General features: G+C 41.6%; 1 protein-coding gene across 1 annotated transcript in view; it reads right to left on the bottom strand.

The window, feature by feature from the left end:
- The window catches only part of LOC126176014 (F-actin-uncapping protein LRRC16A), a 573,185-nt gene that overhangs the window by 241,029 nt on the left and 311,046 nt on the right, over positions 1-21,110 (bottom strand). Inside the window, exon 10 of the mRNA XM_049923133.1 lies at positions 15,624-15,665. Within this exon, the coding sequence (XP_049779090.1) occupies positions 15,624-15,665 (42 nt within the window). The remainder of the gene's footprint in view (positions 1-15,623; positions 15,666-21,110) is intronic.

The following is a 21,110-nucleotide window of genomic DNA, read 5'->3' on the forward strand; positions in this document are numbered from 1 at the left end:
TAAGGAGTCTACATGTAAATATGAACATAGTTGAATGTTGAAGTTTAAAAATGACACATGAAATTTTAATAACTCAGGATCTTTGACAAGAGTATAATCCATCTCCCACTTTATTTAATTTATATGGTGACGACCTTGTTATGAAGTGGAATGATGAAATACAGTTACAAATTAAAATATGATCTAGTATACCATTAAATACTCTATTATACACTGATGAATAGATAACTATACAGGAAATAGAAGATAATATACAAACAGCAGTCTGCAGACTCAGTCAAAATGTAATGTATTTCAATTTAACTGAATCTGCAACTAATACAAAGATAATGGCTTTCAAAGGAACGAATCCAGACAGGCAAAAAAAATACACAAATGAGAAAATTTTAGAACCATTTTATAGGAAAAGATATTAATGTAAATTATGACAAAGACATTGACAAAAAGTTCAACAGCTTTCAAGCTATCTTCAGAATGACTAGAAGAACTTTGGTAATAAAACAAGAACGGAAATATCCAGAAATTCTGTAAAGTTATGGCTATATATGGTTCTAAATCATGGACAATAAAAAAAAATAATACAGGCAGCAGGGATGAAATTTTTGATATATGTAATGGGCTCTAATAGTGGATAAAATACGGAATGAAAAAAATAAGATTTAATTTGACTATCTTTTCAGTTAATGACCAGGCAGAAGACCATAGAATAGAATAGAATGGAATGAAATGAAATGGAAGGATCATGTTGACACAACAACAGAAAACAGACAGCCAAAAAATAATGAATTGTCGCCCAACTTGAAAAAGAGAACTAGGTAGACCTCATAAGAGGTGACTGGATGAAGAGACTCAAACAGGTGACTGTAACATCAAATCCTTGGAAGGAGATGATGATGATGATGATGATGATGATGATGGGAATATGTAATGATAATTTAATCACTGGGTGTGTACAAAATTTGCAAATGGTCGAGAAACAGTGTAGGTATGTTGGTATCACAAAATGGTTATCTATTTGGAAGAAAATTATGATGTAAATGAATTATGGGATACATAGACTGTAGCAGCTATCATCAGAAAAATTTTGTTACTGTAACTGAACACTCCTAGAAATAAGAATGCCAAATTTATGTACTACAATATATTTTGGAAGTTAACTGTTGCTATATTTTTCTGCCTAGAGCAGATTAAAAAAAGAAATGGCTAGTTTAATTCTGAACAATTTGTAAATAAGAATGAAAGAAAAGTAGAAATGTATACAAAAGTGTTGTTGAGCAATACCGTATTTTCTGTTCAAACTCAGTGTGATAAACGTTCTCCCACTTTCAGTTAAGTTTGTCAATTTGCTACACAAAACAGCTGGTTACTCTTTCTCTTGCACTAGAATAGTGAACAATATCTCAAAATATGGTGTCCTCATTAATCTTTGCCATATCAAGAAACACGTCTACCACTCTCTGCTATGCAAACTCGGAAAGAAGGTTTAACATCCAGTCACCAATAGTCAATACAAGTTGGGCTGGGGAAGGACGGGGAGGAAAACTGGCACCTTATCTTCTCAAAACAACTGCGGTTATGACGAGACAAGATGCTCTGACAAAAGGGAGTAGCCATCAGAATCTGAGACAGATGTGAACTCCACTACCCAATATGCAGTGGGTTTAGTAATTTGGTTTGGCTGGCTATTTAGAGTTACAGGAACCAAACCAAACCACGAGCTCATCAGTCCCTTCACCCCGTTTGTGTTAAATCAGGAATAATTATCATAAGAAAGATACAAAAGGCAAATCCTGGGAAGCAAGGAAAAGTAGGAGAGGAGTGAGACGGAGTAAGGTAGGTGAGTTTCTCTGCCCAGGCTGCAGCTGGGAGGTCCTCAGAGCACAGTATGCAGTAGGAGAGATATCCTCTGCATCACACCAGTACCATCTCACCATCCATTACCCCAAGAAAACGAGCAGCACAGACATGATGATAAAATTTTTGGCAAGATAGAACATTAAAAATGGTAAATGGAAAAGCATGAGGAGAATAAAGAGATGGGAAGGGTAGGAGACAGGCCTGGCCACTGAGCAATCACCACCGTGGTTCTTCTATTATCAGAGCAGACCCTCCAACCCCTCAGGTGGTCAACGGGGCGAAAGTGCCCCACATTAACAGAGATGATTCACGGGCAAAACATAAAACCAGGTCAGCTGCTTTGTCATCATCCCCCAGCACGAGAGGGAGCGTGTCATGAAGTTAAAGATATCGCCACAGAGCAGTCACAGTTGGGCAGTCTAGTAGGATGGTGCCCACCATCAGGCAGGCACAACATCGGTAGGAATTTGGGTCCTCGTCTAAGAGAATGCAGCTGGCAGCCAACCAAGTGTGGCAAATGTATAGCTGACAAAGGATGGGTGACAGCCTGTGAGAAGTGCAAAAGGAACACTGCCACATTTTCATGGTCTCCTTTATTGCCCTCAGTTTGTTTGGGGAATCCAGGGCAGGCCATTCTGGGTTCCACACCTCCAACAACTAATGGTGTAGAGTCGACCAGAATTCCAGTTGTGGGACCCCCATTTCCAAAATAGGCATCCTGGTAGCCCACTTCGCCAAACAGTCGGCATGTTCATTCCCTGAGATCCAAACATGAACAGAGGCCTAAACAAAGATGACCAGCAGTCCAGCTCGATGCAGATTAGAAAGACGATCCTCGATAGTGACGACTAATTGGTGACGAGCGTAGCACCGGTCCATTGCCTGAAAGCTGCTCAGCGAGTTGCTGTAGATTAGAAGCATCATTAGTTTGGATGCTTATGGGAGCTACGAATGTGTACAGCATAATTAGAGTTGCTGTTGTTGGTGCCTGATTCGTAGTGGAGGGACCACCCTCTGTGAGCAGGCTGTTCATAGGACTAGTTCGAAAGGCTTGTGTCAGACCCCACAGTGGTCCATTGGCTCCAGTGACTGCAATGCTGAGGGTTCTGTAATGCTGCAGAAAGATAGTGCAGTCTGCACCTCAACTGGTGTTATTGAGGCAGCAAAGTGTATTGAGGTGTAGCCAGCACCTTTCCTTATGTTAGTGAAGATGGGGAAGCCACGTCAATGGGCACTGAAGACCAGTCTCAAAAAGTGATAAGTCTCCACCACATTGAGTAATTGGTCATCAGGATAAAATTCTGCTTGTGGATGAACAGTACGATGTTGACAAAAGTGCAGGACACGAGTCTTAGCAGCTGAAAACAGAAAGCAAGGGGTGAGAGTCCAAGACTGCACCTTTCCCTGCAGTAAGCATTCAGTAACACCCATACTAGAGGAGAAACAGTAAAAGCAAAAATCATCGGTATACAAGGAAGGTGATATGAAGACCCCACAGCTGCTGCTAGACCATTGGTGGCCAGCAAAAACAGAGAAGCACTTGATACAGAGCCCTACTGAACCCCATTCTCTTGGATATGGGAGGGAGGGAGGGGGGGTGTACTGTGGGAAGCATCAACTTGAACCAAGAATGTAGTTCTGGGCAAAAATTTGAAGTGGGCCCCAGAAACCCCACTCACATAGGAAGACAGTAATAAGGTGATGATATATGTCAGAAACTGTCCGGTTGGCAGACTTCAGACAAACCAAGTTATCAGCAGTGGAACCGTCATGAGGAAAGCCACCCTGGAACAGAACGAGAATGTCCCAAGACTCAAGGAGCCGATATAGCTGCCGGCTTGACATGCGTTCGAGCAACTTACAGAGAAAACTGGTGAGATTAATTGGGCAACATCTGTCCATCCCTAGAGACTGCTTCTCCACTTTCAGAACCCAGGCCTGTATCAGGCCAAAGGACTACAGCACTGAAGAATTCCCACCCACAGAATGGAGCATTATTTGGCTCCAGGTGACATGTAGTGAAGGACAAGTGCACTTGTTCCACCTGCTGTTTGAGGACATGAAAGAGAGGTTGATAGTTCTCGAATGCAGAGGCTCGAGCATAATGCAGAGGAAAATGCTCAGCGACAGCATCTAGGTCAGTGAGTACCACACTGTTCGAGGAAATAGCAGGTGCACCAGCAGGGGACTGCTATACGTAGAGGAATATGGTCTTCACCCAGACCTGTGACAGAGGGATGTGTGTACAATGGTTGAAATGTACTATTCCAAGCATTCTTGCTCTCATCATTTTATAAGGTGTGAACCTGGGCACAGAACCTTTTAAAGGCAATGAAATGCTCCATTGGTAGATGGGCACTGAACTATGCTGACTGGGATTCTTTCCTTCCACAGTCCTTAGCTCCCTGCTATGTGGTGGTATTGGTGCAGCTATCCACAGTAAAGCAGCCCTGTCACACAGCAAGATCAACAGCCATGAACGGAAGTACTGCATGAGGGGTGAAACTTGCTGCCTTAGCAGATGGCCAAACTGCTAAGACAGCAGCACAGCAAAAGGCCGTCCCAAGTTCTTACCAGTCAAAGTCGTCTGCCACGACACCTGAATGGTCAGTGTGACAGACTGCCATCCTAAGGGACCCGGATTCGATTCCCGGCTGGGTCGGGGATTTTCTCCGCTCAGGGACTGGGTGTTGTGTTGTCTTCATCATCATTTCTTCCCCATCCGGGGCGCAGGTCGCCCAATGTGGTGTCGAATGTAATAAGACCTGCACCGAGGCAGCCAGACCTACCCTGTAAGGGGCCTCCCAGACAATGACGCCATATGCTGATTTCCATTTTACCAGTCAAAGTTACAAAAATTTAACTGAAAACTAAAATAATGAAAAATTCTTGGGTTTTTCCTAGATTCCCTAGCTAACCTGGGGCATATGCACTCTGGTGGAGCCTTAACAAAATACCATTACTACAGAACCAGCCATACATTTGTTCAGGTTGTGTGGGGGAAATTGTGAAAGAGCTAAATCTGGACGTCTTATTCAGTTGAAACTTCCAGGCTGAGAGGCCACAGTTGACGTACAGAACTGCTTCCTAATATTTCATCTTCAACTGTGGGAGAGATGTTTGGAGGTAAAATGACCACTGCCACTAAGGCAGTTGGAGATGCAACATTAGGAAGCAGTTATACACATAGACCATGGCCTCTCAGCCCAGAAGTTTTAACTGAAGATGCTGCCAGCCACAAAGGCCTACAATGTATGACTAAATCTGGGTCAGCAGATAGGGAATTGAACCACCATCCTCCCAAATGCAATCCATTGCTAACCATGGTGCCACTTTGCTCGATCATAAACTCAGATATCCCACATTCTTCTGTCAGACACTACTCTCTTAGCTTAGACACAAGAAATAAATTAAGCTCAAAACTGTGTGTTATGAATGAGGTGAATTGCTATTCTCCTGTAAAATAAATTGTCACAGGAGAGCAATCACCATTTATTATTAAGTTAGTAAAATTACTGTTATTTCATCTGATTATAATTATGTCTATTATACATAATTACGAATAGCTCAGCCCAGCGTATCAACTGTTATCTTGTCCATACCAAACTTCAGCTGCATCAGTATTACATAAATTTATGTGTCTCAATGTATTTCTTTCTGTCCTCATTTTAAAGTGTAAGTAAATTAATGACATTCATTTAAACCATAAGGGCTGCAATTAGTGCATGCTCTTTAGGCTACTAATAAAAGGAAATGTGTCGGCTTTAGCAATGCTCTGCTTAAAGATGTGGAAAATGATAGATTCTTCTCACGGTTTGTTTCTGATGATAAAAGATACATTTTGAAGTTTTCAGTACAGTGAACAGATAGAATGTGTGCGTATGGAACCCTCAGAGTCCTTATGTAATTGTTTAGCATGAAACATACTTGCCTAAAGTGAAAATGTTTTGTGCCATTTCCTGTAAAAAGTTTATGGGACCTTTTTTGTTTAGCAAAACACAGTGATTGGAATGAACAATCTTTGAATGTTACAGACTTGGCTTTTCTGACAACCTGAGGAGGAGTCTAATGACTCCATTTTCCAATGGTATGGAGCTCCATCATACAACACTGTGAAACTTTCTGGCAGATTAAAACTGTGTGCCCGACCGAGACTCGAAATCGGGACCTTTGCCTTTCGCGGGCAAGTGCTCTACCATCTGAGCTACCGAAGCATGACTCACGCCCAGTACAGGGGGGTGGGGTGGGGGGGGGGGGGGGGTGATATTTATTCTCAAAGGAGGCAAGGAAGCATAAACCAAGCAATGAAGCAAATGATCATGAGAACTTTAGTCCAGTTAGCCTTTACAAGCCACATCTACAAACTAATAGAATACATGATACCAAATAGAATTCTATCAATAATTCATCCTCTACTTATAAATGAGCAATTAGGGCTTTAGCCAGAAAAAAGTTGTACAAGGTAACTCTTGAATATTACTCCATTCATGTCGGACGAGTTTGAAACTCATTATATTACTGGTATGGCTTGCACAGATTTGACAACAGCATGTGATACTGTCAATCATAGTTAATGCATGTCTAATTGTACAACTTTCTCAATGGCTTCCATCTCACTGAATTCACCAGCACTCTTCTGCAAAATCACAGGTTTACTGTTGACTTCTAAGCATAGTGTGATCACGGTGGAGCACAAAAAAAGGGTCTATGTCAGTGAAGTGTTCTAGCTCCACTTCTCTTCAACATCTACTCCAATGACTAGCCACTAAGTACATGAAGCTTCCTTTGTTTGTATGAAATAGCCCTTGCTGCACAAAACGACAGCTTTGACAGTGGATACCGAAATCTGACAAAAACCCCAAGAAATCCATCAGTGTGCTATAATTGGAACCATTTAAGACCGAACCCTTCTAGCACACAAGTTTGCACATTCCATCTACAGAACAGAGATGCTCGTCGTGAACTACATATAGTATTGCCAGGATCCTGATTACAGCACTGTCACATTCCAAAGTTACGTTAGAAAACATTGTAAGAACAACAAAATGAAAAACTCCACATGAAACAATCCGCTTTGTAAAGTGGCAGGGTCAAAATGGGGCTCATACCCTCCAAAAACCAGTGCAGCTGCACTGGCACAGCGGAATGTGCCTCTTCGGCACAGTCCAGAGCATTCTATACAAGACCAAGGAATAGCGCATTTACTCAGAGAATCCTGTAGGCTCATTAAGGACTGTCTCAAGCCTACTACATCAGATAAACTTTTATTACCTAGCTGGAATAATGCCACCATCAAGTATGCAGTGAAGTGGCTGGCGATAAGCAGAGGTTTAAAATGAAGCAGAGCAGTGGCCAACCGTTGCACAGGTATACCTCTCTTCCCCGATGGCCAAGGTCTGGGAAGAGCTTCCTACAGTCATGTGAGAAGTTTGCCATGCCTCCTCCTGAGAAGACGAGGCTACAAACATCTACTCCGCTGATCGATGACACCACCTGAGCAACTGAACCCCAGACACAGCGTGTGAGCTGACTGGTAGAGTAGTCCCTAATTTTACTACCATCAAGAATGAGATGTCTACGACGTGTACTGTGAATGTGCATAAGAGCAAACGATGAGCCCTACATTTCAGTACCATCTGTGCCATAGACCAGTGCAGAGAATGATACTGTTCGTGCCACCTCAAGTGCCCTATGTGTTTTAACGTTCTCAACAGATGTGATACAAACATACTGTGCTTTCACAGTCTAATTATTCTATTTCCTGATATTATACATTTCTAATGCGAATATAATAATTGTTGTTGTTGTTGTTGTTGTTGTTGTTGTCTTCAGTCCTGAGACTGGTTTGATGCAACTCTCCACGCTACTCTATCCTGTGCAAGCTTTTTCATCTCCCAGAACCTACTGCAAACCTACATCCTTCTGAATCTGCTTAGTGTATTCATCCCTTGGTCTACCTCTACGATTTTTACCCTCCACGCTGCCCTCCGATACTAAACTGGTGATCCCTTGATGCCTCAGAATATGTCCTATCAACTGACCCCTTCTTCTAGTCAAGTTGTGCCACAAATTTCTCTTCTCCCCAATTCTATTCAATACCACCTCATTAGTTATGTGATCTACCCATCTAATCTTCAGCAATCTTCTGTAGCACCACATTTCGAAAGCTTCTATTCTCTTCTTGTCTAAACTATTTATCGTCCAATGTTCACTTCCATACATCGCTACACTCCATACAAATACTTTCAGAAACGACTTCCTGACACTTAAATCTATACTCGATGTTAACAAATTTCTCTTCTTCAGAAACACCTTCCTTGCCATTGCCAGTCTACATTTTATATCCTCTCTACTTCGACCATCATCAGTTATTTTGCTCCTCAAATAGCAAAACTCATTTACTGCTTCAAGCGTCTCATTTCCTAATCTAGTGCCCTCAGCATCATCCGACTTAATTCGACTACATTCCATTATCCTCGTTTTGATTTTGTTGATGTTCATCTTATATCCACCTTGCAAGACACTGTCCATTCCATTCAGCTGCTCTTCCAGGTCCTTTGCTATCTCTGACAGAATTACAGTGTCATTGGTGAACTTCAAAGTTTTTGTTTCATCTCCATGAATTTTAATTCCTACTCCGAATTTTTCTTTTGTTTCCTTTACTGCTTGCTCAACACACAGACTGAATAACATCGGGGAGAGGCTACAATGCTGTCTCACTCCCTTCCCAACCACTGCTACCCTTTCATGCCCCTCGACTCTTGTAACTGCCATCTGGTTTCTGTACAAATTGTAAATAGCCTTTCGCTCCCTGTATTTTACCGATGCCACCTTCAGAATTTGAAAGAGAGTATTCCAGTCAACATTGTCAAAAGCTTTCTCTAAGTCTACAAATGGTAGAAATGTAGGTTTGCCTTTCCTTAATCTATTTTCTAAGTTAAGTCGTAGGGTCAGTATTGGCTCACATGTTCCAACATTTCTACGGAATCCAAACTGATCTTCCCCGAGTTATTGAAAAAGCAGAAACACGGGTGCAAGACAGAATAACATCAAACAATTCAAGAAAAACAAGAGAACTGATGATCACACGTATACGTTTTCAGGAACTGCAAAAGGATGATTCCAGTTGTCAAATATTACCGCAGAGTCACATTCACGATAAACTAAAGCCTTAGAATGGTACAAAGAGTCCTAGACGTTAGAGAAATGTAGGAATTCAATGTGTAGTTGACTTCAGGCAATGTAATGAAGTCAAGTAAGACAGTACAAATACACAGGTATTCCTTAAAAGTAAACTTCAAGGTTGGTCTGTTCACATCATTGCTTTACTAGGCACTGCCCTAGTGGAGGTGGTATGCCCTCGACTTCCTCTGGGCTCAGGGTGGGGAAAATTAAAAGGAAAGTAAGGCGAATCAGACAGCAGGAATGCTGTTACAGGTGGTCTCTCTCCTCCCACCCTGGCCTCCAAGTGATGTGCGCTCACTTTTTAGTCTCCCCCAACCTAGCCCCTCTCCTCCCTGAGAAAGGTACTATTAATTCAGACACCTAGGAAGTGTCTCACTTTTACCTTTATGTGAGCGTATTGGCAGTACTGTAAATATGACTTCTGTCCTGTTGACCTCCTCCTTTACTTTAGTGTCAGGCCGTAAGATATCGATACTGCCGACATCCAGATGAAACTCACCGCCCTATAAATAATTTTTTAAAGAAATCATCTTGCTTTCAGCTGTTAGCAAAACAAAATTCAAACAGCTGATAGTAAGATTGTGGTGTCACCGCCAGACACCACACTTGCTAGGTGGTAGCGTTTAAATCAGCCGCGGTCCGTTAGTATACGTCGGACCCGCGTGTCGCCACTGTCAGTGATTGCCGACCGAGCGCCACCACACGACAGGTCTAGAGACACTTACTAGCACTCGCCCCAGTTGTACAGCTGACTTAGCCAGAGATGGATCACTGACAACTACGCTCTCATTTGCAGAGACGATAGTTAGCATGGCCTTCAGCTACGTCATTTGCTACGACCTAGCAAGGCGCCATGGCATTTGATATTGAGATTATAGCATGTACCGTCAAGAGCGATGTACACCAACTGTGGATTAAAGTTAAGTATTATATCAACTACGTACTTTATTTGCTACTATTAATTCCCTTAACTGTTCCAGACCTCACGCCAGTCAGCGTGTAATTAAACGCGTGCATTTCGGCCTCCTCTACCGACACAGTGTTGGCTCTTCTGCCAACACTTCAAAGATGTGATTCTTGAGTTTCTCCCGCCGTATCTGATAATCAAAATATCCACGGTTGTGCTGCCGGTCTATAGTGTCCAACGGGCACAATATTTCGTGCACTGGTGGGGAGCGCCAAAGATGACCTAGGTTTGAGGAAGACCGGCGTGTACCAGATTCCGTGTCAGTGTGGCAAGTCGTATATTGGTCAGACGATGCGTACCATCGAGGATCGATGCCGTGAACACCAGAGGCACACTCGACTGATGTATCCGAGCAAGTCGGCGGTCGCTGAACATTGTTTGTCGGAAAATCACACCATGGAGTATGACCGCATGAGGATTCTGGTACAGACGTCGAGATACTGGGACAGCGTTGTTAGAGAGGCCATCGAAATTCGCACCAATGACGACCTCATAAACCGTGACTGTGGCTATAATCTTAGCAAGGCTTGGGAACCAGCGATTGGGTTAATCAAGAGTAAATCGAGCAAACGTATAGTTGTGACGACCACGGCGGACAGAGCCATCACACCGACGTCATCTCAGACGCCGTCGCAATCTGTTCCACTGCGCGACCGTGGCGCGGGGCGCCGACAGCGGAGGGAGCGCGCCGCGGGCGGAGGGTATTTAAATCGGCCGTCGCCGTGACCGAACCCAGTTCCCTCTGAGCAGCCATAGCGTACGGATCTCCGTGCCGGCACGTTCACAGGAGCTCAGTCCGTCAGTTCACCTGATGATGGCGACATGTATGATCGCCGAAATATTGTGCCCGTTGGACACTATAGACCGGCAGCACACCCGTGGATATTTTGATTAGCTGATAGTAAGATTAAAAAAATTAAATGCAAAGAGCTCTAATATCCCATCCGAAATGAATTATTTCTGAAATCCACAAACATAAACCTGTACAAATACTTGTTCTGTCAAACCTTCACTACTGTGATGTAATCTGAGGTGGTACGAGTAGTGTAACTTCCACACAGATAGAACTACACACAAATGGTTATGTATGTTACATTTATCTGTTTATTAGATCATATTAGCAATTTTTATGCCTGTACAGTTGCTGTCAGACAAGTTGCACGACTACCGACATGAGGTCTACATCAGTATCTCAGTGTTCGAAGAGATCATCATCTAACATCTCTCTGTAATCACAACACAAGGTCTTGCTTGCTAGTATCATAGCAGTGGCCATCCTTAAAACAAAAATATTCACGAACTTCTTCAATGTCACTGCTGTCCAGCTCTGGAAGAAATTAATCTGCACTCTGTGCAAATTCAGTGCCCTGTTGCATTTAAGAAAAGTTGAAGTGACTCTCTTTGTCAACTTCATAATTTTTTCTTAAATAATTAACATACACAATCAGTTCTCTCTCAAACAATGAGGTAGGTTTTCAGTGAGCATAACTCTCCCTTCCTGTGTTATACTCTATCCCATCCCATCTGTCACGCTCACTGCTGCAATACCCACAGCAATTTGTCTTCATGGGTCTAATTTTCACAACTGAATATCAACTTCCAAACCTCACCCTGCCATGTCATGTGTCTTAATAAATGTCATGATATACAACAGAGAATGTCTGATCATATGTGTAACATAGTTCCAATCTTTCCTCGATAAATAAAGCAATAAATAACTAAAAGAACAATACAATAAGCTGTCAAGTCTCTATAGCTAAATATAAATACACTACATATTAATAATGGAGAAAATATTTTTGGTTGACACGGCTACTAATTCTCATGATGTAACAGGAATGTACCTTTTGGTTACAAGAAATCTTTTACTGAAAGACTGGCTGTACAAGATTTTTAAAAATGCGGATCATCACTGAATAGAATATAACAAAATTATCATTTTTGCACACTTTTTTTTCAGTGACTGCAGAATTATGGAGAGTAGTTGAGAAGACAGAGATTTAAAATGGAAATCAAAGGAAAAAACTTATCCAGGAGATTACTATCCAAGCAAATAATGGTACACAGTAAAAACAGTCTTTGGAATAAACCATGCAGAGCAACAGATTCATAACTGAACAATGGAAAATCCAGAATAGAGTACCGTATTTACTCGAATCTAAGCCGCACTTTTTTTCCGGTTTTTGTAATCCAAAAAACCGCCTGCGGCTTAGAATCGAGTGCAAAGCAAGCGGAAGTTCTGAAAAATGTTGGTAGGTGCCGCCACAACTAACTTCTGCTGTCGAATATATGTAGCGCGTCCACGAGACTCAGAGGGCCATAGACACGGGTTCACAGGTAGATGCCGTGTTTCTTGACTTCCGCAAGGCGTTCGATACAGTTCCCCATAGTTGTTTAATGAACAAAGTAAGAGCATATGGACTATCAGACCAATTGTGTGATTGGATTGAGGAGTTCCTAGATAACAGGACGCAGCATGTTATTCTCAATGGAGAGAAGTCTTCCGAAGTAAGAGTGATTTCAGGTGTACCGCAGGGGAGTGTCATAGGACCGTTGCTATTCACAATTTACATAAATGACCTGGTGGAAGACATCGGAAGTTCACTGAGGCTTTTTGCAGATGATGCTGTGGTGTACCGAGAGGTTGTAACAATGGAAAATTGTACTGAAATGCAGGAGGATCTGCAGCGAATTGACGCATGGTGCAGGGAATGGCAATTGAATCTCAATGTAGACAAGTGTAATGTGCTGCGAACATACAGAAAGATAGATCTTTTATCATTTAGCTACAAAATAGCAGGTCAGCAACTGGAAGCAGTTAATTCCATAAATTATCTGGGAGTACGCATTAGGAGTGATTTAAAATGGAATGATCATATAATGTTGATCGTCGGTAAAGCAGATGCCAGACTGAGATTCATTGGAAGAATCCTAAGGAAATGCAATCCGAAAACAAAGGAAGTAGGTTACAGTACGCTTGTTCGCCCACTGCTTGAATACTGCTCAGCAGTGTGGGATCCGTACCAGATAGGGTTGATAGAAGAGATAGAGAAGATCCAACGGAGAGCAGCGCGCTTAGTTACAGGATCATTTAGTAATCGCGAAAGCGTTACGGAGATGATAGATAAACTCCAGTGGAAGACTCTGCAGGAGAGACGCTCAGTAGCTCGGTACGGGCTTTTATTGAAGTTTCGAGAACATACCTTCACCGAAGAGTCAAGCAGTATATTGCTCCCTCCTACGTATATCTCGCGAAGAGACCATGAGGATAAAATCAGAGAGATTAGAGCCCACACAGAGGCATACCGACAATCCTTCTTTCCACGAACAATACGAGACTGGAATAGAAGGGAGAACCGATAGAGGTACTGAAGATACCCTCCGCCACACACCGTCAGGTGGCTTGCGGAGTATGGATGTAGATGTAGATGTAGATGTAGCGCTACACAAACATGCTTTGTGGGCACAAAGATAAATACTGGCGCCAAAACCTTTTTTTTTTCTCGCTGCATTTTCATACATTGTCCAACGAAGTAAATACAAATTCCGTATTGCTCATCTTCGAATGTGGCAGAATTTCAATGTACTACGAAAATCCGACTGGCAAGACTGTTAGGGATGTTTGTCAATATGGCCAACTCTACGTTCCGAGTTTTTTCCTACCCGTGAGAAGAGATGGTTGCTAATAGGAACCTGATGAAATGTGAATCACATGCAGTATTCTCTTCACCATAAGAATAATATGAAAATAAACATTTTGCCATGTATTCTTTCGTGTTTGCTGCTATCTCATTTAAATCCTGTCTGCCTAATAAACTACGAAACTAGAGTGAGACAACAGCAAACGCGGAAGGAATATATGTATCGTGTCATGTTTATATTCGTATTATTCTTATGCCTAATAGTGATATAGTCAGAAATGAAGCACGGCAACTGACTAGATTTTAAATGTAAGATGACTAATTTCTGTGCAGAATTTGATGTACGAAAGAAGCAGCCGCAAAGATTTTCAAACGGAGAAAAATTTGCGCCTAACTCTCGTTCAGGACATGTTCTATCATACGCAGTCTATTATTTGGTTCTTGTTGATCATTATCAAAGAAAGCAGCAGTGTAAGTAACAACAAACTGCAGTCTCTTGCCATTGTTTGGCTAATGAGACGATTCCTCCTTTTTATAAAAAGCGGCGGTAGTGCGCACAAAAGCAAGTCATGCCGCGGGCGGCGACAGGCCATAAACACGCACTATCAGAATGCGACAAACAATGCATGACACAGTACAGTAATGCATTTTCAGCTTAGAGTGACGTAAACACCTATAACAAAGAAAACGGCACTTATCAGATCAAAGCAAAATAAGCAATCGATTCAAACCAGACGAAGCACGTGAAAAAGGAAGGGTACCCTTATAAATACGGACGGAGCGCCTGACGCATAGCAATGGCTACCTGGTAAAGCTTAACTGCTAAGCTTACGACTCGAACCAAACTACTGTAGCTGTATCGTCTTTCATTCGACCTAAATTGTGTCTCATATTACAATGGACCAACTTTGTTTCGATTTGGAGGTGCGGCCTAAAACTTTTCTCTCCCCTTGAATTTCGAGTCTCGAATTTCAGGTGCGGCTTAGATTCGGGAAATATTTTTTTCCTTAATTTCGAGTCTCATTTTTCAAGTGCGGCTTAGATTCGAGTAAATACGGTAACAACAGTAAAAAACTGGAAGACAGAGGAGGCACTGAGTGGCAGGCAGGCACATTGAAAGAGGACTGCTAGATATTACCAGCTGATATTACCAAGTCCTTCATCACACACACACACACACACACACACACACACACACACGTGTGTGTGTGTGTGTGTTTTTGCTTGTAGCTGATGTAGGGCTTAGTCCAATAGCTAATATCTGACAGTTATTTTCCAATATGGCTGGATGCCAGTCAACACCACCTCCATAAAGTGAGTAGCAATCCATACATTTCATATTCTGCAACGATATACATACAATTAATTAAATAAAACAACAGTTATCAAAATATCACAAATGGGCCACAGAAGATAATGGAAGACAAAACACAGAGAACAACAAATGATAAGAGTAGGATGTACAGTGACAAAGATATAATCAGAAGCTGTAATATCAATGTACAATTTTCCCAGCTGTGCTGCAACAAAGCTCAAAAAGAAATATAATACTCTTTCCTCGCCAAAAAAAATTAACCTGTTTTTGAATGCTCTGATTGATATAACTTTAACAAATTATCAAGTTTTAGAAGTCTGCCTTAAACATGGATAATCAATCTATACAGACAAGTAATTTATTTAAATGTAAATAACATGCTAAAAATTAATAGCATTTTCAGCTTATCATCTACACAAAGTAAAGAAAAGTAGGGAGAAATAACACATTCACAGTTAACAGTCTGCTTGTCTTTGACACACACTGAAGAGGCAACAACTACATAGACATCATGCAAAGGAAGTGAGATATCTGTTGCTACGTTCCAACAGTAAACTGAAAAGTACATGTTAATCACAAGTACCATGCACAAATTCAACACAATTCTATTAACACAAATTAGTTTTACATACAAAAATAATAAACTTAAAAGTCACACCTTGCATAATTTTGGCAATAATTCCACACAAACTAGAGGCACCTACAAGAAAAAGAAATTACACGTGTTAAGTGATAATCTGCATATTACGATAACAACTCTTGTGAAAAAAATAAAACACACCAAATGTTAAAGTGCAATAAAACACTTAAATTAGCAAATTTACTGTTGAAAAGTCAACAAATTTTAAGAATATATGGATCCACATACTACTTTAGCAAAAGTGGTTTCATGTCTAAGGAATCACACAGCCCAATTAACGTTACCTTTAAGTCCTGATTTTTGCAGCTCACTTGCAGAAATTTACATTTGCAAAAAGAGTAGAAAAATGTAAAGTGAAGAAGAAAGTGGTACATATGAGATACCTTGAAGAGGTTTTCTTTTTCTTTCTTTTTTAAAAAAGAAAAACCTGATTACACTGCAGAAACTATTATGTGCATGTTTCTGAAATTTATCTGTTGTACAATATTTCTGCAAATAACAGCATTAATTTGCCAGATCAGATGAGGTCCTGTTTCTATATCAGTTCAGTACTATGTTATTTTAACCAGTTTATGGCATAAAGATATGCATTAATGCTTTACTTCTGACCAACTTTGCTCTGATACGAAGCCACAGAGTGTATCAGAACATATTAGCTCAACACACGAAAGAATGAGACACAGCAGAGCACCCCACCTGACAGCAATGTGCAGATGCTCTTGGCTCCAGTAACAGATAAGCTGTCCACAAGACTTCAGTGTAAAAAGGGCATAGCAATTTTCAGTATCAATATCCTACCGAACATAAATAATTTACAAGTAGAAGTAACAAAAACCATGTAGTAGAAGTGTTGAGTTACCGACAGGCCCAAAACTAAAATGATGGAAAACACACACACATACTGAAGGGCACAGCAGAGGGTATGTTCCATTGTATTAGTTATTAGGGTTTCTTCCTGTTTCATTCACTTATGGAGCATGAGAAGAATGATAGTTTGACTGCCTCTGTGTGTGCTGTAATTACTCCAATCTTGTGTTCAAGATTCCTACATGAGCAATACTAAGGGGTTGAGATTTATTCCTACAGTCATCATTTAAAGTCCATTCTTGAAACTTTGTTAGTAGACTTTATCATGATAGTTTTCATCTATCTTCAAGAGTCTGGCAGTTCAGTTTCTTCAGCATTACTGTAACACTCTCCTATGGGTCAAATAAACCAGTGACCATTTGTGCTGCCCTCCTCTGTGTCATTCAATATCTCCTGTTAGTCCTATTTGGTGTGGGTCTCATACAATTTAGCAATATTCTAGAATGGTTCATACAAATGATTTGTAAGCAATCTACACTATGTGATCAAAAGTATCCAGACACCTGGCTAAAAATGACTTACAAGTTTGTGGTGCCCTCCATCGGTAATGCTGGAACTCAATGTGGTGTTGGCCTACCCTTAGCCCTAATGACAGCTTCCACTCCCACAGGCATACATTCAGTCAGGTTCTTGAAGGTTTCTTTGGGGAGGGGGAGGAGGGGGGGGCAGCCCATTCTTCACGGAGTGCTGCACTAGGGAGAGGTATCGAGGTCGGTCGGTGAGACGCAGCACGAAGTTGGCGTTCCAAAACATCCTGAAGGTGTTCTAAAGGATTCCGTTCAGGAATCTGTGCAGGCCAGTCCATTACAGGGAAGTTATTGTCATGCAACCACTCTGCCACAGGCTGTGCACTATGAACTGGTGCTCGATTGTGTTAAAAGATGCAATCGCCATCCCCGAATTGCTCTTCAACAGTGAGAAGCAAGAAGGTGCTCAAAATATCAGTGTAGGCCTGTGCAGTGATAGCGTCACACAAAACAACAAGGGTTGCAAGCCCCCTCCATTAGAAACATGACCACAATGTAACATCACTGCCTCCAAATTCTACTGTTGGCACTACACATGCTGGCAGATGATGTTCACTGAGCATTCGCCAAACCCACACCCTGTCATCGAATACCACATTGTGTACCGTGATTCGTCACTCCACACAATGTTTTACCACTGTTCGATCGTCCAATGTTTATGCTCCTTACACCAAGTGAGGCGTTGTTTGGCATTTATTGGTTTGATGTGTGGCTTATGAGCAGCCGCTCGACCACGAAATCAAAGTTTTCTCACCTCCCCCGTAACTGTCATAGTACTTGCAGTGGATCCTGATGCAGTTTGGAATCCTTGTATGATGGTCTGGATAGACGTCTGCTTATTACACATTACGACTCCTTCAACTGTCGGTGGTCTCTGTCAGTCAACAGACGAGGTCAGCCTGTGCGCTTTTTGCTGTACGTGTCCCTTCACATTTCCACTTCACTATCACATCGGAAACAGTGGACCTAGCGATGTTTAGGACTGTGGAAATCTCGCGTACAAACGTATGACACAAGTGATACCCAATCACCTGACCATGTTCAAAGTGTGTGAGTTGCGCGGAGTGTCCCATTCTGCTCTCTCATGACGTCTAATGACTACTGAGGTTGATGATATGGAGTACTGGCAGTAGGTGGCAGCACAACGCACCTAATATGAAAAAGTATGTTTTTTGGGGTGTCCAGATACTTTTGATCACATAGTGTACTTTGTAGACTGATTGTACTTTCCCATTATTCTATCAATAAACTTAAGTCTACCTCCTGCTTTACCTACAACTGAGCCTATATGATAATTCCATTTTACATCCATACAAGGTGTTACACCCAGAAACAAAGAGTAACACCAGATATTTGCATGAACTTGTCAATTTGAATAATTGATATTACAGTCATAGGACACCACGTTTGGGCATGATTTTACATTTCTGAGCATTTAAACCATGTTGCCAATCTTTGCACCAATTTGAAACCTTATCAACTGAATATTTATGCCACATCTTTCAGACAGTACTTTTTTATACACAATAGCATCACCTGCAAAAAGTCTGAGGTGACTATTAATGTTGTCTGCAAGATCATTAGTATACAACAAAAACAGCAAATGTCCAAATACACTTCCCTGGGACACACCCGAAGTTACTTCTACATCTGACAATGACTCTCCATCCCAGATAACATGCTGTGTCCTCCCTACCAAATCATCATCAACCCAGTCACAAATTCAGTTGATACCCCCATATGTTAAAACTTCTGACAGTAGGCATAGGTGTGGTGTACACACACACACACACACACACACACACACACACACACACACACACATTGAAGTTCTGTTAGATGGAGTAGCTGCTGGGAAATAAAAAAAGGCAGGGACAGTTGGGGAGAGGTGACTGACTACTTTGAAGGAGGCAGCAGTTTCAACAGATAGGAATGCAGGAGGGAGAAGCAGAAAGTGCACAAGATAGGGAAACAACACAAGGGCATCAACGTCAGCGGGTTTGTGCAGTTCATGACAACATGACATGGGGGTGTGGACTGGGAGGAGATTGGAAAGGTTGAGAAGAATCCACTGAAACTGAGCTTGCAGCAGCATGTTCCATCACTGAATGGTCAAGCCTAGCTGTGGCCATTGTTTGGCAGTGGCCATTCACTTGGGTAGCCTACTGGTTGGTGGTAATGGTCCATATAAAAAAATATGCAGAGACTGAAGCAGAGCCAGTACATGATATGACTACTTTCACATGTGGCTCTGCCTTTGATAAGATAGGATAAGCCTGTAATGGGACTGGAGTATGATGTTCTGTGTGGTTGAATTGGGTAGTCTTGCACCCAGACTTTCCACAGAGATATCATCCATGCAGCAAGGGGTTGGGAGTGGGAGTGGCATAGGGATGGATCAAGATATTGTGTTAGTTGGGTAAGTGGCAGACTTTGACTTTGGGGTTGGGCATGGAGATGGGAGGGCTTATGGGTAGGATGTGACCTCACTTATGAACACCTTGGCAGTTGAAGCCATGGGGCAGGATATGGTTCAGTTGCTGGAATGATACATGTTGCTTATGGGAGGGAGGGGGTGGTATCTGTGCAGTTCATACTAAGGGTTGTTGCAGGGCATGTAAAGGACTGCTCCTTTGCAGTTTGTTCTTGGGGTTGTTGGGAGGATTACTGTATTTACTCGAATCTAAGCTGCACTTTTTTTCCGGTTTTTGTAATCCAAAAAGCAGCCTGCAGCTTAGAATCGAGTGCAAAGCAAGCAGAAGTTCTGAAAAATGTTGGTGGGTGCCGCCACAACTAACTTCTGCCGTCGAATATATGTAGCGCTACACAGGCATGCTTTGTAGGCACAAAGATAAATACTGGCACCAAATCCTCCAAGTCATAAAAAAAAAAAAAGAGAGAGGTGGAAGATGAGCTTTTTTCTCCGCCCCGAGTTTCGACCACTGCATTTTCATACACTATCCAACGAAGAAGTAAATACAAATCCCGTATTGTTCATCTTCGAATGTAGCAGCATTTTAATGTACTACGAAAATCCGACTGGCAAAACTAGGATGTTTGTCAATATGACCAACTCTACTCTTCAATATGGCCAACTCTATGTTCTGAATTTTTTCCTACCTGTGAGAAGAGATGGTTGCTAATAGGAACTTTTATGAATTGTGAATCACATGCAGTATTCTCTTCACTATAAGAATAATACGAATATAAACATTTTGCCATGTATTGTTTCGTGTTTGCTGCTATCTCATTTAAATCCTGTCTGCCTAATAAACTATGAAACTAGAGTGAGACAACAGCAAACGCTGAAGAATACACATATCATGTCATGTTTATATTCGTATTATTCTTATGCCTAATACTGATACTGTCAGAAATGAAGCACAGCAACTGACTAGGTTTTGAAATCTAAGATGACTCTAATTTCTGTGCAGAATGTATGTATTAAAGAGGCGTCTGCAAAGATTTTCAAACGGAGAAAAATTTTCGCTAAACTCTTGTTCAGAACATCTTCTATCATAAGTAGTCTATTATTTAGTTCTTGTTGATCATTATCAAAGAAAGCAGCAGTGTAAGTAACAACAAATAGCAGTCTCTTGCCATTGTTTCGCTAATGAGACGATTCCTCTTTTTTCTTTTTTTTTTTTTTTAAACGGTGGTAGCCCGCACAAAAGCAAGCCATGCCGCAAGCAGCGAATGTATGACACAGAACAGTAATGCATTTTCATCTTAGAGTGACGTAAACACCTATAACAAAGAAAACGGCGCTTATCAGATCAAAGAAAAATAAGCAATCAATTCAAACCAGACGAAGCACGTGAAAAAGGAAGGTTACCCGTATAAATACGGACAGAGTGCCTGATGCATAGCAATGGCTACCTGGTAAAGCTTAACTGCTAAGCTTACGACTCGAACCAAACTACTGTAGCTGTATCGTCATTCATTCGACCTAAATTGTGTCTCATATTACAATGGACCAACTTTGTTTCAAGTTGGAGATGTGGCCTAAAACTTTTCTCTCCCCTTGAATTTCGAGTCTCATTTTTCAGGTGCGGCTTAGATTCGAGTAAATACGGTAGCAGAGTGTGAGGATTTGGCCTGGTAAATCTAT

Source organism: Schistocerca cancellata, chromosome 3 (genome assembly GCF_023864275.1).
Source record: "Schistocerca cancellata isolate TAMUIC-IGC-003103 chromosome 3, iqSchCanc2.1, whole genome shotgun sequence".
Lineage (NCBI taxonomy): Eukaryota > Metazoa > Arthropoda > Insecta > Orthoptera > Acrididae > Schistocerca > Schistocerca cancellata.